General features: G+C 52.5%; 1 protein-coding gene across 1 annotated transcript; it reads right to left on the minus strand.

The window, feature by feature from the left end:
* Window positions 1-360: 360 nt before the first annotated feature.
* Window positions 361-27,665, minus strand: TOR3A (torsin family 3 member A). Its single transcript, XM_062190227.1, has 6 exons — window positions 27,407-27,665; window positions 26,979-27,092; window positions 23,661-23,926; window positions 22,166-22,344; window positions 1,098-1,222; window positions 361-814 (listed from the first exon to the last, which is right to left on the minus strand). Exons 1-6 carry the CDS (start codon window positions 27,663-27,665, stop codon window positions 564-566), a joined length of 1,194 nt encoding a protein of 397 aa, XP_062046211.1. The 3' UTR covers window positions 361-563.

A 27,665-nucleotide genomic window follows, 5' to 3' on the forward strand; every position in this document is an offset into this window, starting at 1 on the left:
CGGGGGCTCAAGATGAGAGCTTTGGGAAGAGACAGAGGAAAGACCTGGGCTGTGCTTGTCACGGTCTTCCGCACGCTGCCACGCCCTTCTCCACCCTGTGTGTGTTTTTAACCTGGGTGCCGAGAGGTAGCACTGTGCAATGGCAGCGGCCTCGGTGGGAGGCTGGTCTAACCCAGCCCAGCTCTCAGGCAGAAGGCTGGCCAGGGTAAGGCTCCTACTTGCATTGTTGTGTCTGTCGTACAAGCCACCACCCCCATGCTTTACAAACAAACCCAGGCGGCACAGCTGGAGAGCCAGCCAGTCCGCCCCCTCGGCCACAGAGTGGCAGTCTCTGCTTTGGCACCTGTTCCCCCACCCCCCCCCCCCCCATCTGCTGAGGTCTGCAGGCAGGAGCTGCGAGCCCAGGGAGGCCAGTGCAGAGTCCTGGCCGCGGCCGCCTCCCACTGGCTTTTCCCAGCTCGCTGGTGCACCTGGTGTGGTTCCCACGAGAGCGGCGGCTGGGAGCCACGGTGCCCCTCCCGTAGCGCGCAGGTCCCCCCTCGGCCCAGTCTTGGTCTGGGCCCTCACGGCAGGAAGTAGTGAATTCTCTGGGAAACAGACTTGCAGCCCTGGGCCGAGAAGCGCTGCTCCTCCTTGGGGACGTAGACCATGAGCCGGGCGACTCTGTCCAGGGCCTCCTCCGTGTACGCGAGCCCTTGGCTCAGGAAAGCGTCGCGCGCGCATAGCCGCACATGGTCGAACTCCAGGGGCAGGAAGGGGACGAAGGCGTCAATCAGGTTTTCCTTCACCAGGCGGCTGGCGCCGAAGCCGCTGTCTGAAACCAAGACGCAGAGTTACGTGCGGGCGCTGGACCCCGGGCCCAGGCATGATCTTGGTCTCCTGCCTGCTCCCGGGCTGGTGGCTGCGAGGGCCAGGAACTGTGCAGCTGTGTGCATCCCCTGCAGGCAGGGCGGCCAGGAGGTGGAGCACGCCTGGGGCCGAGCCTGGGGCCTCAGCAGCCATGCTCGTATTCTGAGCAGCTCGGGCTGACCATGTGGGCTCCTTGTGACCACCCGTGCCTGCACCCCTCTGGCTCCCTCCAGCCCTGGGTCACTCACCCGTGGACGCCGCGACCTCGGCCCGGAGCTGGGGCTCCAGCTGCTCCGTCGTGATCTCCTCCCGGGCCCTGCCAGCCTGGAGCCACCCCAGGACCAGCTCGTTGATGACATTGCCCCCAAGGTTACTGAGAGAGACAGGAAGCGCCCGTTAACAACTCGGCTTTAAATCGAGCTTCCCAGAGCGTTACGGAAAGGACGGGGACGAGGCACGCTCTTCCCTCCCGGGAGCTGCTGTCGCAGCCCAGAGGCCACAGCCACACAGTAAGTCACGGCTGTGCTTTGCCGGCCACAGTCCTGTCCTTACTGCCACCTGCAAAACAGCGCCTGCGAGGGCTGCCGCCAGGGGGCGCGCTGCCTGCCCGGGCTGCTGTGTGCGGTGAGGGGCAACGTGGCCCCAGCCCCCTTCGTGGGAGCCAGGGGAGAGACCACAGTGCCTGGCTTTAGTAAGAGGAAAAGACACGCTGCAGAAGGGGGAAGGAGAGAGCGGCCCCCTACCCCCCTTCCTCCCGGCCCGAAGCAGCTGGATAACATGGGGAGAGCTGTCTCACTGCCTCATGGCCCACCCGAGCGTACAGCGAGGGACGGGAGAGGGAACCAGCACCTGCGCTTCAAACAGAGACCTTTCCCTGTGTAATAGCAGCCGGTACCGGACACGCCCCATGGTCCCTCGTCCCAGAGACCACCCCACCACCATCCCCCCAACCCCTGGAGGTAGCAGGTGCGTAAGCTCTGGGAGTGCCAGGCCCTCCGCGATGAGCCCCAGCACCAGATAAAGCCCAGAGACTCCCAGCACGGACCCCTGGGGCTGAGACTCAGGGGCGGCCTGACAGTGTCACCGATGCTGGAACTAAATCCAGCACCGGGCAGACCCTAACGGTGCTCTTGGCCCCGGGCCGCCACCTGCAGCACCCACGGCCCCAGTTGATAGATTCCTGACAGCACAGTGGCTGCTCAGTGACCCCGGGCCTGAGTCCACCCCAGTAGCAAGCAGTCCCTGTACTGCACTGTCCCCTGGCCGTAGGAAGCGGCTGCCCAGGATGAACCAGCCCCTTCTCCAGTTCATTCTGAAGAACATGCCCACTGCAGGTCTGGGGCAAACAGGCACGGGACCCCAGCAGTAACACACCACAGCAGGCGCGTGGCACGCACTGACAGGGCGCCGCTTAGTGCCGAAACAGCAAAAGTGAGAACCCAAGACTGCTTAGGATTTCTGCGACACCCACCCTGCATCCGAGTGTCTGGCTTTGCACCCTGGCTCCACCCCCGATTCCAGCTTCCTGCTCACGTGCGCCTGGGAGGCAGCAGGCGATGGCTCAAGTAGTTGGGTCCCTGCCCCCCACACGGGAGACATGGATTGAGGCCTGGGCTCCTGACTTGGGCCTACCCCAACTATTGTAGGCATCTGGGCAGTCACCTACCAGAAGTAAAATGTAATGAGAATGTTGGAGGGATTGGTGTGTGGTGGAGCAGGGTGAGCTGCCGCCGGCTCCCCTAGCTGAGTGCCGGTTCGAGTCCCAGCTGTTCTGTGTCTGATCCAGCGCCCTGCTAATGCTCCAGGGAAGGCGGCAGCAGATGACCCAAGGTGCTTTGTCCCCTGCCACCCCTGGGGAAAACCAGATGGAGTTCCTGGCTTCAGCCTGGCCCAGCCCCGATGGTTGTGGCCATTTTGGGAGTGAAGCAATGGCTGGAAGATCGATCTCTGTCACACTTTCAATAAATCTTAAAATATTTTTAAGCTCTATTTTTAGGAAATACCTGTCAAACTCGGTGAGCGGCAAGAGAACGTAGAAAAACGACTCTACTCACTCACAGAGACGGGGTTAATCTGAAAATCAAACCTTTCAGAAAGGAACACTAAGCAAAAAACTTCCAAGTATGGTAGAAGGTACCAAAACAAAATAGGTCAAAGGGAAGAGAGGAGGAGTGAGTTCCAGGCAGGCTATCTGGACAGACACAGCTGGAGGGGAAGAAACGAACCAAGAATGCAGACGGCTGGAGGGGAGTCGGGGAGTGGGTTCAGAGCAGGTATCTCTTACTGAGGGGCAAGAGGGCAAGAAGAAAAGCATGTTCCAAGAGAATATCGGGCCGGGGCCGGCGCTGTGGCGTAGCGGGTAAAGCCACCGCCCGCAGTGCCAGCATCCCACATGGGCGCTGGTGCAAGTCCTGGCTGTTCCACTTCCAATCCAGCTCCCTGCTATAGCCTGGGATAGCAGTAGAAGATGGCCCAAGTCCTTGGGTCCCTGCATCCACATGGGAGACCCGGAGGAAGCTCCTGGCTTCAGCTCAGCTCTGTCCGTTGCAGTCATTTGGGGACTGAACAGGTGGATGGAAGATCCATCTCTCTCTCTCCCTCTCTGGCTCTACCCTCCTCTGTAACTCTTTCAAATAATAATAAAAAAAATACCCAGAGGAAGTTTTCAAACTGATAGACACATGAGTCATAAGAAAACAAGAGAGGTAGAAAACTCACTGGTATGAGCAACAATACAAGTTCATAGTGATCTAAAATACAGCAACCATGATGCATAAGCCATTTAGTTAGAATACTCACTATGTTAAAAGACAGGCATTCTAGAAAAATATGAAATAGGACATCAAAAATTCAAAATCTGGGGACTGCAAGTGTACAGTTGATTTGTATTTCTCTACTTTTCATTTCTGTCTTTAAAAATAAGAGGATCATCATTTTAAAGATCCATTATTATTTATATAAAAGGCAGAGTGGGGACCAGTGTTGTGGTGGAGTGGGTTAAGCTGCCACGCGCAGTGCCGGCATCCCATATGGGCGCTGGCTCAAGTCCTGGCTGCTCCTCTTCCGATCCAGCTCTCTGCTGTGGCCTGGGAAAGCAGGAGAAGATGGCCCAAGTGCTTGGGCCCTGCACCCCTGTGGGAGACCCGGAGGAAGCTCCTGGCTCTGGCTTCAGCCTGGCCCAGCTTTGACTGTTGCTGCCATTTGGGGAGTGAACCAGCAGATGAAAAATTTCTTTCTCTGTTGCTCTGCTTTTCAAATTAAAAAAAAAAAAAAAAAAAAAAGGCAGAGTGACAGGGAGAGAAAAACCTTCCACCTGCTGGTTCATTTCCCAAATGCCTGCAGCAACCAGGGTTGGGCCAGACTGACGCAAGGAGTCGAACTCCATCTGGGTTTCCCCACGTGGGTGGCAGGAACTCAAGCATCTGGGTCATCTTCATCTGCTTCCATCCAAGACGTGTTAGCAAGAAGCTGGATTGGGAGTGGAGTAGCTGGGGACTTGAGTCAGCACTTAGATATAGGGTACAGGTGTCTCCAGCAGTAGTTTAACCTGTTACACCACATGCCTGCCCCTCTCTTCCACCTTTAGAATCAACGTCAAGTTGCTGTCAGTCTAAATAGTTTGTGATAACCACAAGCAGAAATTGCAATAGACTTTGCTTGTTTTGACTCTTAGCCAAAATATAGAACTAGGCCGGCGCTGTGGCTCACTTGGCTAATCCTCCGCCTATGGCGCCGGTAACCCAGGTTCTAGTCCCAGTTGGGGCACCAGATTCTGTCCCGGTTGCTCCTCTTCCAGTCCAGCTCTCTGCTGTGGCCCGGGAGGGTGGCCCAGGTGTTTGGGTCCCTGCACCCACGTGGGAGACCAGGAGGAGGTACCTGGCTTCGGATCGGTGCAGCGCCGGCCGTGGCAGCCACTGGGGGAGTAAACCAGCAGAAGGAAGACCTTTCTCTTTGTCTCTTTCACTGTCTAACTCTGCCTGGCCAAAAAAGTAAAAAATAAAATAAAATAAAACGAAAAACACAGAACTAGAGAAAAATCACAAAGCAGCAGAAGATGGCCCAAGTCCTTGGGCCCCTGCAACTGGGAGGAAGCTCCTGGCTCCTGGCTTTGGATTGGCACAGCTCTGCCAGTTGCAGCCAATTGGGGAATGAACCAGCGGACGGAAGACCTCTCTCTCTTTGCTTCTCCTTCTCTCTCTGTGTAACTCTGCCTTTCACATAAATCAATCTGAAAAAAATAGTGGCAAAATAGCAACAGTAAAACCTTACCTTAAATGTCAACAGATTAATTCTCCAATTAAAAGGCACAGCCGGAATGGAGTTAAAAAAAAAAAAACCTCAACTATTTGCTGCTTATAAGAAACTTCACCTCTAAAGACACACAGACTGAAAGTAGAAGAATGGGGCTCGGGCTGTGGCGTGGCAGCAAGCCACGGGGACACCAGTATCCCATATGGGCACAGGTTCCAGTCCCAGCTGCTCCACTTCCTGGCCAGCTCTCTGCTGTGGCCTGGGAAAGCAGTAGAAGATGGCCCAGGTCCTTGGGCCCTGCACCCATGTGGGAGACCCAGAAGAAGCTCCTGGCTCTGGCCTGGCACAGCCCTGGTGGTTGCTGCCATCTAGGGAGTAAACCAGAGGACAGAGGATTAATCTCTGTCGCTCCCCCCCCCCCTCAGTAACTCTTTCAAATAAATAACTGATTTTTAAGATCAAACAAAAAACTCTGTCCTGGATAATCAATGGGTCAAGGAAGAAATTGAGAAAAAATTTTAAATTCCTTAGATGAAAACATATAAAAACCTATGGGGTAGAACAAGAACATTATTAAGAGAGAAGTTTATAGCAATTTAGTAGACTAATGAAACAAGGCAGAAATAGATTAAAAATAAACACACACACACACACAAAATGAAAAGACTTGATTCTTTGAAGTAATAAAATTGAGAAACCCTTTCCTTGACTAAGAAAAAAATGTTTCAAGTAAATAAAACCAGACCTGAAAAGGGCGATCTTAAAACTAATACCATAGAAATACAGAGTATTATGAAGGAATTATGAATAATTATACACCAACCTAGGACAGATACACCGTATCAAGATGAAATCATAAAGAAATAGAATGTCTAGGCAGACCAGTAATGGGTAGGAAGGTTGGATAAGGAATTAGAGAGTCTCCATTGTAGAACAGCCAGTGGCTGCACTACTCAATTCTATCAAATGTATCAAGTACAATTAACACCTGGTCTTCTAAGTTATTCCCAAAAGCTGAGACGGTAGGATATTCTTTCAAACTTTGTATGAGGCTGGCACAACCCTGACATCAAAACCAGACGAGAAAACAGAGGACCGCTGCAGCCAAGTGTCCTGGGCGAAAAGCGAGCAAACGGAAGCCAGCAGCACGGTCACGTGGATTCAATCAAGAATGCAAGGATGGTTTAACAAATCCAAGTAAGCGTGCTATCCCACATCAACACTATGAAGGTCAGAAACCACATGGATGCAGAAACACCCAACGTCTGGTCACGATGAAGATTCTCAACAAGCTAGGTGCAGAAGGAATGGAACGCAGGCCATAAACAACACGTAGATGGCTAGCATACTGACTGGGGGAAGCTGAAGGATTTTTCTCTAGGATCTGCATTTCACTATTCAACATAATAAAGTATAATAAAATACTATCCAACGTAATACTAGGAGTCCTAACCATGGCAATTAGAGGGCATTCACATCATAAGGGGGAAGCACAGTGGGCACAGCACCTGCCTGCAACGCCAGTGTCCTGTAGGGGCACCCATTTGGTCCCAGCTGCCCCTCTAATGGATCCAGCTCTCTGCTAACGCACCTGGGAAGGCAGTGGAGGATGGCCCATGTGCTTGGGCCCCTGCACCCATGTGGGAGACCCAAAGCAGATGGAAGACTTCACTGTCTCTCCCTCGGTCTGTAATTCTACCTTGTAAGTAAATAAAATCTTAAAAAAAGAGAAAGTAAAGTTCTTACTGTTTGCAAATGACATGCATTTATATATATATATATATATATATATATGAAACTGCAAAGATTCCACCAAGAAACTATTACAATGAATAAACAAATTCAGCAAAATTGTAGGAAACAGCCAACATATAAAAATCATTAGCACTGTCATATGCCAGTAGCAAATGGTCTGAAAAAGTAATCAAGAAATTAATCTCACTTCCAGTAGCTCCAAAAACAATACTTAGGAATAAAATTAACCACAGAGGTGAAAGATATCTACAATGAAAACTATAAAACACTGCTAGAAGAAATTGAAGAGGACACACAGAAATGGAAAGATACCCCATGTTCATGGATGAAAAGAATCAATATTGTTACAATGTTCAATATCACCCAAACTGATGTATAGGTTCAATGCAATCCCTATCACAATACCAATGGCATTTTTCATAGACCTAGAAAAAAATACTACTCAAATTTGTATGAAATGACAAAAAGACCGTGAACAGCCAAGCCAATCAGTGAAAAGAACAATACAGGCGGCATCACACGAATTGGTTTTAAAACATACTAGAGGATCAGACGCTTTAGCCTGCTGGTTAAGATGCCTACGTGCCACATTGCAGACCTGGGTTTAACACTGCCCCCAGCTCCGGACTCTAGTGTCCTACAGATGCAGATTCTGGGAGGCCACAGTGATGGCTCAAGGAATCGAGTGCCTGACATACTGGTGGGAAACCTGGATTGAGTTCCTGCTACTAGCTTCACCCAACTCAGTCCCGACCATTGTAGGCACCTGGGGGGTGAACCAGTGGATGAGAGCTCGCTCTCTCTCTTGTGTGTGTGTGTGTCTCTACTCTGGCTAATTAAAAAAAAAATGTTTAAAATATATTAGACGTAACAGCAAAGATGCTATTTGATATGCCCATGCCCCACATCAGCGTGCCCGGGTTTGAGTCCTGGCCCATTCCTGATTCCAGATTCCTTCTCACGCACACTCTGGGGAAGTAGCAAGTGATGCCTCAAGTACCGTGTCCCTGCCACTCATGTGGGAGACACAGACTGAGTTCCTGGCTCCTGGCTGTGGCCTAGTCCAGGCCCCACTGTGACTGGCATTTGGGGAGTTAATCAATGGATGGGAGATCTCTATCTCTTTCTGCCTCTGCCTTTCAAATAAGGAAATTTAAATATATATATGTATATATATATATGTGTGTGTGTGTTTATGTGTGTGTGTGTGTTTATGTGTGTGTGTGTGTGTGTTTTCTTTAAGAGTCAGAGTTACAGAGACAGGGAGAGATCTTCCATCTGCTGGTTCACTCCCCAGATGGCTGCGAGAGCCAGGCCTGGGCCAGCCCAAAGCCAGGAGCTTCTTCTGGGTCTCCCACATGGGTGCAGGGGCCCAGGGACTTGGGCCATCCTCCGCTGCCTTCCAAGGCACATAAGCAGGGAGATGGGTCAGAAGTGGAGCAGCCAGGACACGAAGTGGTGCCCATCTGGGGATGCCAGCACGGCAGGTGATGGCTTTACCTGCTACACTACAACGCCAGCCCGCAAATAAGTTAATTTTTAAATATGAAAAAAATAAAATACATTAGAAAGCTCAGGCATTAAGACAGCATTGTGGCCGGCGCCACGGCTCACTAGGCTAATCCTCCGCCTTGCGGCACCAGCACACCGGGTTCTAGTCCCAGTCGGGGCGCTGGATTCTGTCCCGGTTGCCCCTCTTCCAGGCAACCTCTCTGCTGTAGCCAGGGAGTGCAGTGGAGGATGGCCCAAGCGCTTGGGCCCTGCACCCCAAGGGAGACCAGGATAAGCACCTGGCTCCTGCCATTGGATCAGCGCGGTGCGCCGGCCGCAGCGTGCCAGCCACGGTGGCCATTGGAGGGTGAACCAACGGCAAAGGAAGACCTTTCTCTGTCTCTCTCTCTCACTGTCCACTCTGCCTGTCAAAAACAAAAAAGACAGCATTGTACTGGCATAAACACACACACATAGGCCAACAGAACAGAACAGAGACTGGAAGTGACCACACATGGGCTGAGCCAACTGTTATAAGAACACCCATAGGTGTAGGACAGACTTGTCCATAAACGGTGCTGGGAAAACAGCTAGCCACACATGGAAGACTGAGCTTAGAGCCTAGCACCGGGTACACACATCAGCCCAAAATATATTCAAGACCCAAGTATAAGGCCTGGAACAAAGGGAGGGAAACAGCCAAAATGCTACGGGACTTTGGGACGGGCAAGGAATTTTTTGTTTTATCAGATCCCAAAAAGCAACGACAGTGATGTCATCAAACCCGAAGTCGTCTGTGGAACCAAGGAAGCAGAGTGAAGAGGGAACGTGGAGAATGGGAGACGACATGTGCAGGTGTACAGCTGACAAAGATCCCAACCAGAACACAGATGGAACTCAACAGCAAAAAACAACTAATCCAGTTTAAAAACAGGCAGTCTATCTAAACTGACATTTTTCTTTTTTATAATTTTTTTAAAGATTTATTTTATTTATTTGAAACAGAGTTAGAGAGGTCTTTAATCCACTGGTTCACTCTCCAGATGGCCACAACAGCCAGAGCTGCACCGATCCAAAGCCAGGAGCCAGGAGCTTCTTCTGAGACTCCCATGTTGGTGCAGGGGCCCAAGGACTTGGGCCATCTTCCACTGCTTTCCCAGGCCATAGCAGAGAGCTGGATCAGAAGAGGAACAGCTGGGCCTAGAACCAGCGCCCACATAGGATGCCGGCGCTGCAGGCCAGGGCTTTAACCTGCTGCACCACAGCACCAGCCCCTAAACTGACATTTTTCAAAGTCATAAAAATGGCCAGCAAGTACATTAAAAAATGCTCGTTTCTAGCACTGTGATGCAACAGGTTAAAGTCTTGGCCTGCAGTGCAGGCATCCCATAGGGGTGCTGGTTCAAGTCCTGGCTGCTCCACTTCCAATACAGCTCTCTGCTATGGCCTGGTAAAGCAGTAGAAGATGGCCCAAGTCCTTGGTCTCCCATGTGGGAGACCTGGAGGAAGCTCCTGGCTCCTGGCTTTGGGTTGGTGCAGCTCCAGCCGTTGCGGCCATCTGGGGAGTGAACCAACAGGTGGAGGACCTCTCTCTCTGTCTCTACCTCTCTCTGTCACTCTGCCTTTTTTTTTCTTCAAGATTTATTTTATTTATTTGAAAGAGTGACAGAAAGAGGTAGAGACAGAGAGAGAGGGGTCTTCCATCCGCTGGGTCACACCCCAGATGGCCGCAACGGCCAGAGCTGTGCTAATCTGAAGTCAGGAGCCAGGAGCCAGGAGCTTCCTCCAGGTCTCCCATTTGAGTGCAGGGGCCCAAGGACTTGGGCCATCCTCCACTGCTTTCCCAGGCCATAGCAGAGAGCTGGATCAGAAGAGGAGCAGCCGGGACTAGAACCGGCACCCATATGGGATGCTGGCACTTCGGGCCAGGGCTTTAACCCACTGTGCCACAATGCTGGCCCCAAATCAATAAAATAAATCAATTAAAAAATGATTTAAAAAATGCTCAATATCACTACTCAACAGGAAAATGCACATCAAAACTACAGTGAACCCCACTCCAGTCAGACTGGCTATCATCATTAAAGAGGCTAAAGATGGAGCTGGTGTTGTGGTAAAGTGGGTTAAACACCCACCTGCAGTGCCAGCCTCCCATATGGGCCCTGGTTTGAGTCCCAGCTGTTCCACTTCTAATCCAGCTCCCTGCTACTGTGACTGGGAAGACGGCCCAAGGCTTGGGCTCCTGCACTCCTGTGGGAGACCCATAAGATGCTCCTGGCTTCAATCTCACCCACCCCTGGCCATTGTGGCCAAGTGGGGGGTGAACCAGCAGATGGAAGACCTGTCTTTCACTTTCTGTAACTGCCGAATGAATGAATGAATGAATGAATATTGTTTAAGAAACAAAAGAAGCCGAAGGTCGGCAGCGTTCAGCCACTGGCTCTAGTACACGCATGTGAACCAGAGATTGTTGCAGAGGGAACAGGTCTATAGTCCCCACAGTCTTTGAGCCTGGTTGGGAGAGGTGGCTGGTGGCTAACTGCAGAGGCAGTAGCACCTGCAGCCTCCCAGAGTCAAAACGCCAAGGCAGCTCCGCCTCTCTGCTGATGGACAGACTGGCAGGGTGGAGAGGCACCTCTGGCCCCGGCGACTGTGCAACTATTGTGTACTGAGACCTGGGAGACTGGCAGTCACACGAGAAAGGGGAGGGTGCAGCTGGGTAGCAAGCTCTACCACATCCAACTTGGACGTTACCCTGGAAACCTGTCCCACCCTAGAACTCCCAGGCCACGCCCACCACCACCTCCTGGTACTCGCCGAAAAAGTAGACACTGACTGTGCCACAGAGGCTGAGCCCCAGGAAAACGGCACCAGAAGAAAAATCAAAACAAAACAACTCCACAGACACCTAAAAACAGAGCCAGAAATGGAGGAAACAAGAGTAAGGAACACAAGAACGTTCAGTATTAGAATGTGAAGATGAAGAGACTGAGGAAATAGCAGAAATGGAATTCAAAAAATTATTCATATGATTACTCAAAAGCAAAGAGAACCACATTTGCAAACTAAAAATAACCATGACATGAATGAAATTTTTCCACATGAAATTTCTGAAGAGAAATCAAAATGAAATATTAGAAATGAAGAATTCAATACACCAAATAAAAAACGTGGTGGAAGTCTTAACAGCAGACCCAGCAAGGCAGAGAAAGAATATCTGAACTAGAAGACAAATCATTGGAAATCTTAGAGAAAAAAAAAAAACAAGAAGAAAATAGAAAACTTAAAAACAGTTTTGGAGACCTATGGGATACTATTAAATGACTCAACATATGAGTCTTAGGGGTTTCTGAGGGTGCAGAGAGAGTGGACTAGAAAACCTATTTAGTGAAATAATAACAGAAAACTTCCCTATTTGGAGGAAGAAAGGGATATCTGCCGGCGCCGTGGCTCAACAGGCTAATCCTCCGCCTAGCAGCACCAGCACACTGGGTTCTAGTCCCGGTCGGGGCACCAGATTCTGTCCCGGTTGCCCCTCTTCCAGGCCAGCTCTCTGCTGTGGCCCGGGAGTGCAGTGGAGGATGGCTCAAGTGCTTGGGTCCCTGCACCCCATGGGAGACAGGAGAAGCACCTGGCTCCTGGCTTCGGATCAGCGCGGTGCGCTGGCCACAGTGCGCCAGCCGCGGTGGCGGCCATTGGAGGGTAAACCAATGGCAAAGGAAGACCTTTCTTTCTCTCTCTCACGGTCCACTCTGCCTGTCAAAAATAAAAAAAAATAAATAAATAAAAAAGAAAGGGCTATCCAAGTAGAGGAAGCACATAGAAACCCTAACAGACGAGAAAAGATCTTCACGCCATACTGTAGTCAAACTCTCCATAGTAAAACATAAAGATTCTAAAATGTTTATGAGAGAAATGCCACATTACTTTCAGAGGATCTCTAATTAGACTCACGGTTGACTTCTCACCAGAAACTCTACAGGCTATAAGGGAATGGCAAGATATAGACCAAGTCATAAAAGAAAAACTGTCAACCCAGAATACTAGAACCTGCAAAGCTCACATTCATGAATGAAGGTGAAATAAAGACCTTCCATAACAAACAGAAACTGAAAGAATTTGTCACCACTTGTCCAGCCTTACAAAAGATGCTTAGGGGAGTGCTACACACAGAAACACAGAAAAATAGCCATCATTACAAAAGAATGAGATGGCAGAAAACCCCCCAGTAGAAGCACAAAAGAAATCCAAAGTAAACAGTAGGAATATCTAGGGAAAAATGGCAGAGCCAAGTCATTACTTATCATAGTCACCTTGAATGTAAATGGCCTCTACTCTCCAGCTAAAAGATACAGCCTGGCGGAAGGGATTTAAAAACAAGACCCATCTATTTGCTGCTTACAAGAAACACGTCTCCTCAAGAAAGATACATGCAGACTGAAAGTGGAAGGATGAAAAAGACAGTCCATGCTAACAGAAACCAAAAAAGAGCTGGTGTTGCCATCCTAATACCAGATAAATTAGACTTTAACACTATGCACTACTAGACTTTAGCACTATGTAATGATTAAGGGATCAATTCAATAAGAGGATGCGATCATAATAAATGTATACACACACAACCACAGGACTCCTGGCTATTTAAAAGAAACATTAATGGACCTAAAGGAAGACAGAGACTCCAATACAATACTAACAGGGGTCTTCAATATCCCACTCTCAACAATGGACAGATCAACCACACAGCAAATCACCAAGGAAACAAAAGAGTTAATTGGCACTGCAGACCAAATGAGGCTAACAAATATCTACAGAACTTGTCACCCCACAGTGGCACAATACACACTCTTCTCGTTAGTGCATGGAACTTTCTCTAGGATAGACCACAGGCTAGGCCACAAAGCAAGTCTCAGCAAATTCAAAAAAATTTAAATCATTTGATATATCTTCTCTACCAGAATGGAATGAAGCTGGAAATCAACAACTCAAGAACCTCTGGATCATACAGAAACACATGGAGACTGAAAAACATGCTCTTGGGGCCCAGCGCCGTGGCTCACTTGGCTAATCCTCTGCCTGCGGCGCCAGCTTCCCACATGGGCGCCGGGTTCTAGTCCCAGTTGCTCCTCTTCCAGTCCAGCTCTCTGCTGTGGCCCGGGAAGGCAGTGGAGGATGGTCCAGGTGCTTGGGCCCTGCACCCGCATGGGAGACTAGGAGAAGCACCTGGCTCCTGGCTTCGGATAGGCGCAGCGCACCAGCCGTAGCAGCCATTTGAGGGGGTGAACCAACGGAAGCAAGACCTCTCTCTCTCTCTCTCTCTCTCTCTCTCTGTAACTCTACCTGTCAAATAAATAAAAAATGAAAAACATGCTCTTGAACGAACAATAGGTCAGAGAAAAAAATCAAAAAAATTTCTAGAAACAAAGATGACAACACATCATATGAAAATTTAAGGGATACAGCAAAAGCAGTGCTGAGAGGGGATTTTATAGCAACTGGTGCCTACATGAAGAAACTGGAAAGGCACCAAATAAATGAGCTGTCAGTGCATCTCAAGGACCTAGAAAAACAACAAGCCAAACCCAAAACTAGTAGGAGGAAATAAATAACTAGAAGTAGAGAATAAACAAATTTGAAACAAAAAAAAAATACAAGAAAAAGAGTGAAATGAAAAGCTGATTTTTTGAAAAAATAAAATTGATTAAATAACCAAAAAAATGGGAAAAGACCCAAATCACTAAAATCAGAGATGAAAAAGAAAATGTAACAACAGACACCACAGAAATAAAATGAATCATCATTACTACAAAGAGCTGTTTGCCAACAAATTAGGAAACCTAGAAGAAATGATAAATTCCTAGAAAAATACAATCTACCAAAACTGAGTCACGAAGGTACAGAGAACCTAAACAGACCCATAACCAAGACGGAAATGGGATCAGTGATAAAGGCCCTCCCAACAAAGAAAAGCCCAGGACCGGATGGCTTCACGGCTGAATTCTACCAGACATGTAAGAACTAACTCCAATTCTTGTCAAGCTACTCAAAACAACTGAAAGGGAAGAAATCCTCCCAAACTCCTTTTATGAAGCCCGCATCACCTTAACACCTAAACCTGGAAAAGATGCAACAGAGAAAGGGAACTAGACCCCAATATCCCTGATGAACACAGATGCAAAAATCCTCCCCAAAATTCTAGCTAACTCATCAGAAAGATCACTCATCTGGACCAAATGGGATTTATCCCTGGTACACAGGGATGGTTCAACATTCACAAATCAATGTGATACATCACATTAACAAATTTAGGAACAAAAACCATATGGTTACCTCAATCGATGCAGAGAAAGCATTTGATAAAATACAACACCTTTTCATGAAGAGAACCTTAAGCAAACTGGGTATAGAAGGAACATTCATCAACACAATCAGGCAATTTAGGACAAACCCACGGCCAGCATCCTACTGAATGGGAAAAAGCTGGAAGCGTTCCCACTGAGATCTGGTACCAGACAGGGATGCCCACTCTCATCAGTGCTATCCAGTGGAGTCCTGGAAGTTTTAGCCAGAGCCATTAGGCAAGACAAAGAAATCAAAGAGATACACACTGGAAAAGAGGAAATCAAACAGATGACATGATCCTCTATGTAGAGGATCCCAAAGACTCCACGGAGAGACTATTGGAACTCCTAGAAGAGTTTGGTAAAGTGGCAAGGATACAAAATCAACACAGAAAAATCAACAGCCTTTGTATACACAGACAACATCATGGCTGAGAAAGAGCTTTTAAGATCAGTCCCATTCACAATAGCTCCAAAAAGAATCAAATACTTTGGAATAAATTTAACTAAGGATGTCAAAGATCTCTATGATGAAAATTACAAAAGACTAAAGAAAGAAATGGAAGACATTAAAAAATGGAAACTCTACCATGTTCATGCATTGGAAGAATCAACATCATCAAAATGTCTATATTACCAAAAGCAATTTATAGATTCAGTGTGATCCCAATCAAAATACCAATGACATTCTTTGCAGATCTAGAGAAAACTATGCTGAAATTCATATGAAAACACAGGAGACTCCGAATAGCTAAAGCAATGTTATACAACAAAAACAAAATTAAAGGCATCACAATACCCGATTTCAAGACATACTACAGGGCAGTTATAATCAAAACAGCCTGGCCCTGGCACAAAAAGAGATGGATGGGGCCAGCGTTGTGGCACAGTGGGTTAGAGCCCCGGCCTGTGGCTCAGGCATCCCACATGGGCACCGGTTTGAGTCCTAGCTGCTCCTCTTCCAAGCCAGCTCTCTGCTACGGCCTAGGAAAGCAGTAGAGAATGGCCCAAGTCCTTAGGTCCCTGCACTCATGTGGGAAGACCGGGAAGAAGCTCCTGGCTCTGGATCAGTTCAGCTCTGGCCATTGCAGTCATTTGGGGAGTGAACCAGCAGATGGAAGACCTCTCGCTGTGGTTCTACCTCTCTCTGTAACTGTCTTTCAAATAAATAAAATAAATCTTAAAAAAAAAAAAAAACAGATAGATAGACCAATGGAACAGAATAGAAATGCCAGAATCAATCCATGCATGTATAGCAAACTTATCTTTGATAGAGGAGCTAAAATCAACCCATGGACAAGGACAGCGTCTCTAACAAATGGTGCTGGGAAAACTCGATCTCCATGCGCAGAAGTAGGAAACCAGACTCCTACCTTACAACTCACACAAAAAGCCACTCAAGATGGATCGAAGACCTAAATCTATGGCCCGGTACCACCAAATCATTAGAGAACATGGGGGAACTCTACAAGACATTGACATTAGGCAAAGACCTCTTGGAAAAGACCCCAGAAGTACAGGTAATCAAAGCCAAAATTGATCAATGGGATTATATCAAGCTGAGAAGCTTCTGTACAGCAAAACAAAACAAAACAACAAAGTGGAGAGATAACCAACAAAATGGGAAAAAATATTTGCCAATACACAACTGATAAAGGGTTAACATCCAGAATATGTAAAGAGCTCAAGAAATTCAACAACAAAACAAACAGTCCAGTAAAGAAATGAACAAAGGACTTAAACAACAAAAACAGGCATTTTTTCATAAGAGGAAATTCAAATGGCCTAGACCCTTGTGAAATGCTCAGGATCACTAACCGTAAGAGAAATGCAAACCAAAACCACAACAAGGCTTCACCACACTCTAGTGAGAATGGCTCGCGGACAGAAATCATCAAACAACAAACGCTGGCAAGAACGTGGGGAAAACGTACCCTAATCCACTGTTGGTGAGGATGTAAATTGGTGTGGAAGACAGTATGGAGACACCTCAGAAATCTGAATATAGACCTCCATGTGACCCAGCCATCCCAATCCTGGGAATCAGTATATGAGAGAGTTACCTGAATCCCCAATTTTAACTGCAGCACAAGTCACAATAGCTAAGATATGTAAACAACCTGGATGTCCATCAACTGTTGACTGGATAAAGAAATGATGGCATATACACACTATGGAGCACTATTCAGCCGTAAAAACAAATAAAACGCTGTCTTTCGCAACAAGCTTGTCGCAAATGAAAACCATCATATTTAGTGAAATAAGCCAGTCCCACAAAGACAGATAAGTTTTCCCTGATCCACTGTAACTAACAGAGTACTTGTCTGGACTAAAACAGACATCCTGAGATTCCATGATTGTTTATAGTCTTTGTCTCTTCCATAGAGGAACAGTGTTTTGTTCTGTGTTTTTTTCCTTCCTACTATTTGTTGAGCTCTATTACTTAATGCAGGGTTCACTACATGATCATTAAGTGTACTGAAAACAAGCGTGGTAAAGGGTAGGAGTGGGAATCCGAGAGGGAGGGGGAGGAGGGGCTGGAGCGGGGAGGAGTCCCACCAAGTTCCTAAATCTGTATACACGAAATACATGAAACTTGTACAACTTAAATAAAATAAAATAAAAGGCCAGAGACAACAAGGGCTGGCAAAGACGAGGGAAGAAGGGAACGGCCGCCTAGGTTGTTGAGAACGGAGCACAGCCATTGTGGGGAACAGTCCAGGGACCAAGCCACAGCCCTGCACGGGAACCAGGAGACAGCCACGTTACCGCAGCCCATCCACAACACCCAAGACCTGGAAACAACCTGTGTCCACCCACCGAGGCCTGGACAACGCGCCACAAATCACAACAGAGCCTCTTCAGCCACAAAAGGCAACGCTATCTTGTCATTTGGGCCCACACGGACGGAACTGGAGGTCATTACGTCATGCGAAAGATGGCAAGTCCCACGTGATCTCATTCATCCATGGGACGTAAAACAGCGACCCCATAGAAGCCGACAGCAGAATGGTTCACGCAAACCACGTCAGAGTCAGGTTCTACTGATTCTAGATGGTGATGATGCACTGTTTATGTCTGAAAAAAGCCGAAGGACTTTGAGAGTGTTCACAATGAAGCGAACTTAAATGTGGGAGGAGACAGGTGCGTTTGCCCCGATTTGAACAGCACACGGATCAGCACATCACATGGCGCCCCACGGGAACAAGGACAATGCTCATGTCACTTCTAAAAAGAAAGCCTGACATAAGATTTCGTTCAGGAGGCTCCCCGGACAGGAGCCTGGGCCGGGCACGGCAGGTGGGGCGCGGGGCCGGCAGCACTGTGGGGGTTTGCCTCTGGCTGCTGGCTGCTCCCCTCCCCACCATGACACAGGGGAGAGGAAAGCTTGGTCCTCACACTCCGGAGTGATTTTCACTTCCTGTGGGCTCTCCAGGGTTGGCGATAGCTTCAGGCAGCTGGAATAGTGAGCTGGAAGCACGGCAAAGAGGAAGGAGGATGGGCTGAGGAGATGAAACCATGGCGCCCCTACTGAGTCGGCCAGGGGCTGGTGCTGTTGCACAGCAGGTAAAGCCACCGCCTGCAGTGCCGGCATCCCATATGGACGCCAGTTCGAGTCCCGGCTGCTCCACTTCCCATCCAGCTCTCTGCTATGGCCTGGGAAAGCAGTGGAGGATGGCCCAAGTCCTTGGGCCCCTGCACCCACGTGGGAGACCTGGAAGAAGCTCCTGGCTCCTGGCTTTGGGTTGGTGCAGCTCCAGCCATTGTGGCCATCTGGGGAGTGAACCAGCAGATGGAAGACCTCTCTCTCTCTCTCTCTCCTTTCTCTGTGTAACTCTGGCTTTCAAATAAATAAATAAATCTTAAAAAAAAAAAAAAAAGCCAGGATTGGGGTGACAGAGACCTGAGGCTGGAGTGCCCCCTGCAAGGACCCCTCCCCCTGCCCCAGCTCCCTGCGCACGGCTCTTCCACCCCACCCACTGCACTCATCCCCTGCCCCCTTCAACAGCCCCAGCCCTGGCCCATCCCCTAGCTCTGCACATGCTCTTGCCCAGGCCCTGCAGAATGGGGGGGTCCATCAGCAGAACAGCGGGGGGAGACAGGTGGCGAGTAAGGAGTGCGGACCCCACACCTCCATCTCTGTCCTCACGAAGCCCTGAGTGCCTTTGACACGGCTGTGAGCACCTGGTGCATCCTGCGCCCGGATTCTATGGGGCTCCCGGGACCCAGAAGGGGAGCCGAGCCGGTGCTCTCGCAGCCTGCACAGCAGGCAGGGAGAGGCGGGGGTGGGGTGCGTCCTTCCTGGCTGAGCCGGGACTGCTGCGTGGTCCAGTGCCGCCTTCCCGGGGGGCTGGAATCTGCCCCCAGCTGCAGGGTTCCTGCAGGAGCAGGGCAGGTGCCGGGGGAGGGGCTGCCGCAGGGCCGCTGGGCTCCCAGTGACCCCGGCTCAGGCGAGACAGGAGATGGCCCCAAGCGACAGGGGCAGGCAGCCGCGTGTACACTGGCACGGGCTGTGGGGCCGGCCATCACGGGGAGGGGGAGCCGAGTGGGGCTCAGCCACCCAGGCCAGGGGCAACCACGGACTAAATGGATGTCTGCGTGTTTGTCAGCACCACCTCCAAGCCCCCTCCCTAGGGTGTCCCTGTCCCCTCCCCCAGCCAGCGCCTCCTCCTGTGCTGTTCCGGCTCTGCCTCACCAGGACATAACCTAGGCGCTCTCTCTCTCCACCACCCGCCCCTCCGTCCTCCTGGCCTCGCAGGACACCCGCGGCACGCTGGCCCCTTCCGGAGCCGGTGGTCACCAATGGCCCCCAGGAACACAGCCAGCCGCCGAGCACCTAGGCTTGCCCACAGAACACAGACTCCGTCATCCCTCTCCTGCGCCCGTTTGCAAAGACAGCTGGAGCAGATGACCCACAAGGCCCCGCGTGCAGTCGACAAACAGACCCTGGACGTTCCCGTGAATGGTTTACGTCCGGAGTTCTCTGACCGCCCTGCAGCCTGCCTGTCCCCCTCTCGCCGCCAGCTCGAAGCTCTTGGCTTCACAGCCCCAGCGGCAAGAGGACAAGCGGCTCTGATCTCTGGAGCTGCACGCGGTACAAATGGACGAGAGCTGCCCACGCTGATTTTTCCAGTAACCAGCCAGTGGCCCCTCGTGGCTCCAGCCCCAGATTAAGAACCTGCTCTGACCGTCACCCCCAGCTTTGGCTGCCGCCTCCTGCCTGCTCCTGCCATCCCACGCCACCAGGGGCAGGCCTGCAAAGCCCCGGGTGCATCATTTCACACAGGAGGCTTAGGGATGTTTTAGGATTAAACCCGGGCCTCACCCTAGGTCGCACTGACCTGTTGGACCAGCTGTGCTTTCCTTTCAAACACAAGAATCCTCCAGGGGGCCAGAGCTGTGGTAGGGTAGGCTAACCCTCCCCCTCGGTGCCGGCATCCCATATGGGCGCTGGTTCAAGTCCTAGCTGCTCTACTTCCGATCCAGCTCTCTGCTATGGCCTGGGAAAGCAGAAGATGGCCCAAGTGCTTGGGCCCCTGCACCCATGTGGGAGACCCGGAAGAAGCTCCTGCATTCGGATAGGCCCAGCTCCAGCTGTTGCAGCCATTTGGGGAGTGAACCAGCAGGTAGATCTCTCTCTCTCTCTCCCTAACTCTGCTTCTCAAATAAATAAATAAAGCTTAAAAAAGAAAAATCCTCCGGGCTGGTGCTGTAGCATAGTGGGTAAAGCCGCAGCCTGCAGCACTGGCATCCCATATGGGCACCGGTTCAATTCCCGGCTGCTCCACTTCCGTCCGATCCAGCTCCCTGCTAATGTGCGTGAGAAGGCAGCAGCAGATGGCCCAAGTGCTTGGACTCCTGCCACCTCAATGAAGCTCCTGGCTCCTGGTTTTGGCCTGGCCCAGCCCCAGCTGATGTGGGCACCTGGGGAGTGAACCAGTGGATGGAAGACCCCCGCCCCCTTCTGTAACTCTTTCAAATAAAATAAATCTATAATTTTTTTTTTAAAAAAGAAAGCCCACCACAGAGGGGCAATGAATTGGAGCTCAGCGTAGAAGTCCAGTCCAGAGACTCAGCGGTCTCCCCCAACCCATCAGAATACCTGTGACCCTCAGGGTCTGGGGGCAGCCACTTTGGGGCACCTGGGCCCGGAGTGGGAGGGGGGAGCATTGGTAGTCTCGGATGTGCATGGCCTGGGGTGGACTAGTGGACTACGACAACGCGACCTGGCGCAGGCCCACAGCGGAGTCCCTGGACCCCGAGGCCACATGTTTGTACATGGTCTTTCACGCCCGTCCCAGTTACACGGCTTCCTCCTCGAGGGCTCAGAGGCTCCCAAGGAGCAGACACGGCCTCTCCCCAGCAGACTCGGCCTGGGGAGGACCGTCCCAGGCCCTGCCCACACATCCTGAGACCTGAGAGCACACATTCCAGCGAGGCTGGGTCACTGGGGAAAGGGCAGGGCTGGCGTGGGGACAGCCCACAAAGCCTGAATACTACCAAGGCAAATATTTGCCCAGAGATGGCAGGGTCACCAGGTCACGCTGGGCAGCTGTGACCCAGACAAGGGTGTGGGTTTCCCAAGCGAAGCAGCAGGTGGGAGAGGCCAGCGGGGTGCAGAGTTGGGAGGAGGGGGCACGAGGGGAAGAAGACGCACAGGTGCAGAAGTAGAAGGGGTCTCTGCAAACGTGGGGGGCACCCCGAGCCGCTATCCCCATGCTGCACCCCCTCTGAGCAGTGGTTCAGAGGGGCCCCCAAACTCCCACCCATCAGCACCACACGGGAGGGCAGCAGTGGGGGAGCCAGGGGGTCACCTCCATTCAGCCACCTCTGCCTTTGGGCTCCTCCACTGAACTGGCTGCCCAGGGGCTCTGCCTTGGACAGTGGCCAGCAGCCCAGGGACAGGACTGAAGCCCGAAGCTCTGTTGTCCTCACCTACGGAAGGTGAGCACTCCGGTCAGGCCAGAAGGGAGCGCTCTGGTCCCTTGGGACCACTCTGGGCCACCCCGAGTCTCCCCCCCACACACCTGTATACACAGCAGGAGGCACCTGCCATGAGCACGTGGGAACCCAGCCCACCACTGTTCACACCTGCTCCGTGCACGCCAGGGCCACACCTGCCTTCTGATTGCCCTGAGCGGAACACTCTACACGTGCAACGTCCCCTAGAGACGGCGCTGAAGAAGTTCAAGTTCACATGCCCCAAAGCGTGGCCAGAACGACAGAAGCCCGGGAAGCCACAGCCAAGTCCCCAGGGGCAGACCCAGCGCAGCAGGTGCTCAGAGACGCACCCGTGCTCACTCGAGGTCAAGGTCAAGGCCGGCCACTTGCTTCAAGGCCTCCCGAGGCTGCAGGAGGAACCGGCTGCGCTGGCACTCAGAGTGGTGCTCCCTCCCCGAGCAGGCTCCTGTGCCTGGGGGTCTCAGCGACCCTAAGAGAACCCCTCCATCGCCCGCCCGCTGCCCCTCGGAGCTCACCTGAGAAAAACAAAGATGCTCCTCGGTGGCCTGGCGCTGGGGTCCTCGGGCGCCCGGCGCTCCAGGTGTGGCCCCAGGAGCTCCAGCAGCTCGGGGTGCAGCTTCTCAGCCTCATCGAAGATGAACAGGGTCTGGCCACAGCGCTGCTGAGTCTCCCGGATCTGGCCCATCAGCTGCTCCTACACGGGATGCCAGGAGCTACTGCGGGCCTAGGCGCACCTTCCCACCCGCCCAGCTTTCCCAGAGCATGCGCAAGAAACTCCTCGGGCGTGCGCTCCACGCCGGGGCAGGACGAGGACCCACGCATCTAACAAGCTTCCCAGGTGATTCTCCTGCGTCCCGGGCCTCCCCCAGCCCGGTTGTCAGAGCGGCCAGGGAGGGGAGGGCCAGCTCTCCTCTGGCCCTAAGCAGGTGCCACCTGCAGCGTGCAGGATTCGGGCTATACCAGGCGGGGGAAGCTGGCATCCCCAGCAGTGCCGCCACAGCTGAAGCCCACAGTTCTTCCTGGGAAGGCCCAGCTGAGCAGCCACTTGCTGGTAGGACAGCTGGGACTCAGGTCACCGAGTTCTCGCCCTCCAGGGCCACAGGGAAACCGCCAGGTGACCCGGCAGTCTGTGTCCTCAGGGGTTACACAGTCCTTCCGGTTGGCACACTTCAAGTACCAGGCGGAAAGCCAAAGCCAGGTGTCGTCACCTTGGCAAAGTCGGGAGGAGGGGCTGATCATCTGGCCGACTTTAAGGACTTGTCTCTGGGGCCGTGGTTAAGCTGTGCCCGCAACACCGGCATCCCACAGCAGAGTGCTGGCTGCAGTCCCCACTGCTCTACTTTTGGTCCAGCTCCCTGCTGATGTACCTGGGAAAGCAGCGGACAATGGCCCCAGTGCGTGGGCCCCTGCCACCCACATGGGAGACCCAGCTGGAGTTCCAGGCTCCTGGCTTCCATCCGGGGAGTGAACCAGCAGATGGAAGATCTCTCAATCTCTCTCTAACTCTGCCTTTCAAACAAATAAAAAAATCTTAAAAAAAAAAAGGACGGGCAGCGCTGTGGCATAGTAGGTTAATCCTCCACCTGTGGCGCCAGTTCTAGTCCCGGCTGCTCCACTTCCGATCCAGCTCTCTGCTGTGGCCTGGGAAGGCAGTATAAGATGGCCCAAGTCCTTGGGCCTCTGCACACTTGTGGGAGACCCGGAAGAAGCTCCTGGCTCCTGGCTTCGGATCGGCGCAGCTCCAAATGCAGCCATTTGGGAAGTGAACCTTGCTGTCTCTCCCTCTCTCTGTAACACTCTATCTCAAATAAATAAATCAATCTTAAAAAAAAAAAAAAAAAAAAAGATGGAGCTCAGGAGTGGTGTGGGACAAATCAGTCTTTCCCTGAGACACCGAGGGCCTCCTGGGTGAGTGCATGGAGCAGGCGTCTCTGTCCCAGGGGAGCCTCCCCCCAGCCCTGCAAGGAATGGCTGCTCTCAAGGGCCCACTCCCGGCTCGGCGGGCCTCACCTTGTACAGGTCCACGTACTTGGGGTGCGGGAAGTGGACTGTGGCGATGAGCATCCTGACACAGGCGCTCCTCTGCCCATCTCGATACAGGTTCTCAGCCAGCATCCGGGCCACGAAGTTCTTGCCGGTGCCCGACCAGCCGTGGAAGGACAGCGCCAGGGCCTTGTCGGGCCGGGGCACTTCCAGGTAGCCCTTCACTGTGCGCAGGACCAGCTCCCGGGCCAGATGCTGGCCGTGCAGCCGTCCACTCAGGTCCGAATCTAAGCCTGGGGAGAGCAGGCCACGTGAGCCACACCCTCAGCAGCTCCCTCCTCCCCCCCAGCACCCCTGGACTCCTCCAAGGGGGTCAGCTGTTCACTCTGGCTGCCTCACAATGACAGGCCACGGGCAGGACTTCGGGGCTATTCTCAGAAGAGTTTGAACCCAAGGAGGGGCAGGTGTCTGGGGCTGTGGCTAGGTCCCTGCTTGGGATTCTCGTACATCCCCTATCTAGGGCCTGGGTGTAAATCCTGCCTCCACTTCCCACTACTGTGCACCCTGGGAAACAGAGGGTGATGGCTCAAGTACGTGGGTCCCCACCACCCACGTGGGACACCTGGATGGAGAGAGAAAAAGATTGAACTCCGCCAGGGTTGCAATTTAGCAAACATTGTTGAGAGCTGCTGTGGGACACGCCAAGCCCTCTGCCAGGCCTTACTTCCTCTTGGCATAAGGACAGGAGGGCTGTGTGGCCTGCTGGGGTGAGGGCCAGGCCGAGGACAAGTGACCCTGGGAGAGGCCTGCCCCGAGTCTGGCAGCCAGGGGGAGGCGAGACAAGGAGCCCAGCACAGGTGCACCTGTGCCCCAGCCAGAGCAATTTGGACATCCAAGCCCCCAGGGGAACAATGGGCATGCTTTGGGCAAAGCTCACCAGTCGGCTGACCGCCCACATCTTATCCTGAGTTGGCAGAAATCCTGACCCGTACCAGTTGATATTTTGTTCTGAGCCACACCATGGCCCCTAGATACACTGTTGTCATTGACATTAAATGACCATTTCTGTGGTTGTTAAAGATTTATTTTATTTGAAAGAGAGAGTTCGAGAGAGACAGAGAGTGAACCGCTGGTTCACTCCTCAAATGACTCCAATGGCTGGGGCTAGACCAGGCTAAAGCCAGGAGCCTGGAACACCATCCGGGTCTCCCACATGGGTCCAGAGGCCCAAGCACTTGGGCCATCCTCTGCTGCTTTCCCAGCTGCATTAGCAGGGAGCTGTTTTAGGAGTGGAGCAGCCAGGACCGAACTGGTGTCCTTGTGGGATGCTGGCAACACAGGTGGCGGCTTTACTCTGTTGTGCCGCAGCACCGGCCCAAATGACCTTTTTTCCCCCAAATAACCTTTATTTAGGGTGGCCCTCACTTAAATAAGAGACTGCTAGGAGTACACAGTTAGTCTAACGGTTACGACACCTGCGTCCACATGGAGGGCCCTGCTCAATCCCTCGTTCTAGTTCCTGATTAACTTCCTGCTAGTTCAGCCCTGGGAGACAGAGCTGATGGCTTGCTCTCTCTTCTCTAAAATAAATTTTAAAAAAAAGTTCTAGGCAAGAAACTTCCCCCTGGAAAAAGAGGAACCTTTTGCACAAGACTGAACCGATGGTTGCTTATCAGAATAAGAGCCAAGATGCAAATCAGCTGTCCTATGCAAATTAAACCACCTGAACTTAAATAAAACATGGGAAGAGGGCAGGTGCCGTGGTTCAGATGCCATCTGGGATGCCTGCAGGTGTCTGGGTTTCAGTCGCAGCTCTGCTTCCGACTCCAGCTTCCTGCCTGTGTACACCCAGGGAGGCAGCAGGTGATGGATGCAATAATTGAATCTCCGATGCCCAGGTGGGAGACCTGGATTGAATTCCTTCCTCTTGGGCATCTGGGGAGTGAACCAGCAGATGCGAGTTCTCTTTGCCTCTCAAATAATAAAGTAAAAACAGATATAGGGGCCAGCACTGTGGCACAGTGGGTTAACTCCCTGGCCTAAAGCGCTGGCATCCCATATGGGCACCGGTTCGAGACCCAGTTGCTCCTCTTCTGATCCAGCTCTCTGCTATGGCCTGGGGAAGCAGTAGAAGATGGCCCAAGTCCTTGGGCTCCTGCACCCACGTGGGAGACCCGGAAGAAGCTCCTGGCTCCGGATCGGCACAGCTCCGACCATTGCGGCCAATTGGGGAGTGAACCATCGGATGGAAGACCTCTCTCTCTTTCTCTCTCTCTCTGTGTAACTCTGACTTTCGAATAAATAATCTTTATATATATATATATATATTTTTTTTAAAACATGGGAGGGAGGCTGTTTAGTTGTGATGGACACGCAGCTGGATTGGAGGGGAGAAGGCACAGGTTCGCTGGTAAGGGCATTTTCAACCCAAGTGACGGCTAGTATTCTGAACTGGTTCATAATCAGAAACAACTTCCTGTTTCTCTCAGGGTGGAGAGCCGCAAGGCATCCTCACTGATTCCGGATAAGCCAGGAAAGCCACGTTTGCTGACTGAGGTCAGAAAGGGACACATCAGGCCGGCGCTGTAGCGCAGAGGGTTAACGCCCTGGCCTGAAGTGCCGGCATCCCACATGGGCGTTGGTTCTAGTCCCGGCTGCTCCTCTTCCACAGCTCTCTGCTGTGGCCTGGGAAACCAGCAGAAGATGGCTCAGGTCCTTGGGCCCCTGCACCCACGTGGGAGACCCGGAAGAAGCTCCTGGCTTCAGATCGGCGCAGCTCCAACCATTGTGGTCAATTGGGGAGTGAACCAGCAAATGCAAGACCTCTCTCTCTGTCTCTACCTCTCTCTATAACTCTCTTTCAAATAAATAAATCTTTAAAATATATATATAAATAAAGGGACACTTCTCATCAGAACCCAGGCTGCCAATCAGTGGTCTCACCTGATACTCCAACCACCCTCTGAGGGTGGCGTTCCCAGGTACGGGGAGATGAGGTGCTCTGGCCTGACCCTGAAAGGTTACCGGCTACAGACTCATCCCTGCCAAAACTCCCAGCACGTCCCTGCACACAGTAGGGGCTTAATAGATGCCAGCTCTTCCTCTTCCATGCCCCCAGGGATGGCAGGACGCAGCGAGGGAACAGGTGGCTGGGGTGGAACCAGTCAGTCCGGGTGACAACCCAGTCTGCCCTCCACCCAGCTATTTCCTCTCCAGCCCGTGCCCTAGCTGGGGGGCGGGGTAGCAATTGCTGCTGGAGGGTGCTTGGCCCAGAGGATGGATGGGCGCCTGCACCCTCACATTTCCGCTGGTCTCCCCAGCTCCCTGAGGTCACAGGGGTCCCACCTGTGAAGTTGTTGGAGATCCTGCAGTCCCCGGTGTCGCAGCAGGTCTGGACGCTGCAGTACCACGTGGCCAGGATCTCCAGGTACTGCTGGCCCAACACAGGGAGGCTCCAGCCTGGAAAAGGAGCTGCTGTGAGATGGGGGGACGGGACCCCCTGGCCCATGACCGGGAGGCGACCACCCTGCCAGCCGGTGTGCCGAAGCCAGACCCCCAAGTCAGCTCCCGGGCGCAGCGCGAGCGCACACCCGGCCTCCCGAGGCCGCAGCCGGGCAGGCACCGTCGCGTCCATGGCTTCGAAGCCATCAAGGCGGACGACGAGCAGCACCTTAGCCCCCGGGCGCCAGGTCTGCCGGGGTCACGGCCGGCCGGGGGTCCGGAGGGGCTGCGACTCCGCTGGGCTCCGGCCGGGGCCTGGCACCGGCTCTTACCCGGGGGCGCCGCGGCAGCCTCGGCCTCCTCGCAGTCGCCGGGCCACACGCGGCAGCTGAAGAGCGCCCAGTACCGCCTGGAGAGGGCCCGGGCCGCCCCCAGCCGCTCGGGCAGGCGCTGGAGGCCCCGCCAGAGCCACGCCGAGCCCGGCTCCTCCGCGGCGCCGGGGCCCTCGGGCGCGCCGGGCAGCGCCAGCAGCAGAAGCAGCAGCACCTGCGGGAGGCCTCGGCCGAGCGGGCGCCGCGGGCCGCCAGGCAT

Source organism: Lepus europaeus, chromosome 5 (genome assembly GCF_033115175.1).
Source record: "Lepus europaeus isolate LE1 chromosome 5, mLepTim1.pri, whole genome shotgun sequence".
Taxonomy (NCBI): domain Eukaryota; kingdom Metazoa; phylum Chordata; class Mammalia; order Lagomorpha; family Leporidae; genus Lepus; species Lepus europaeus.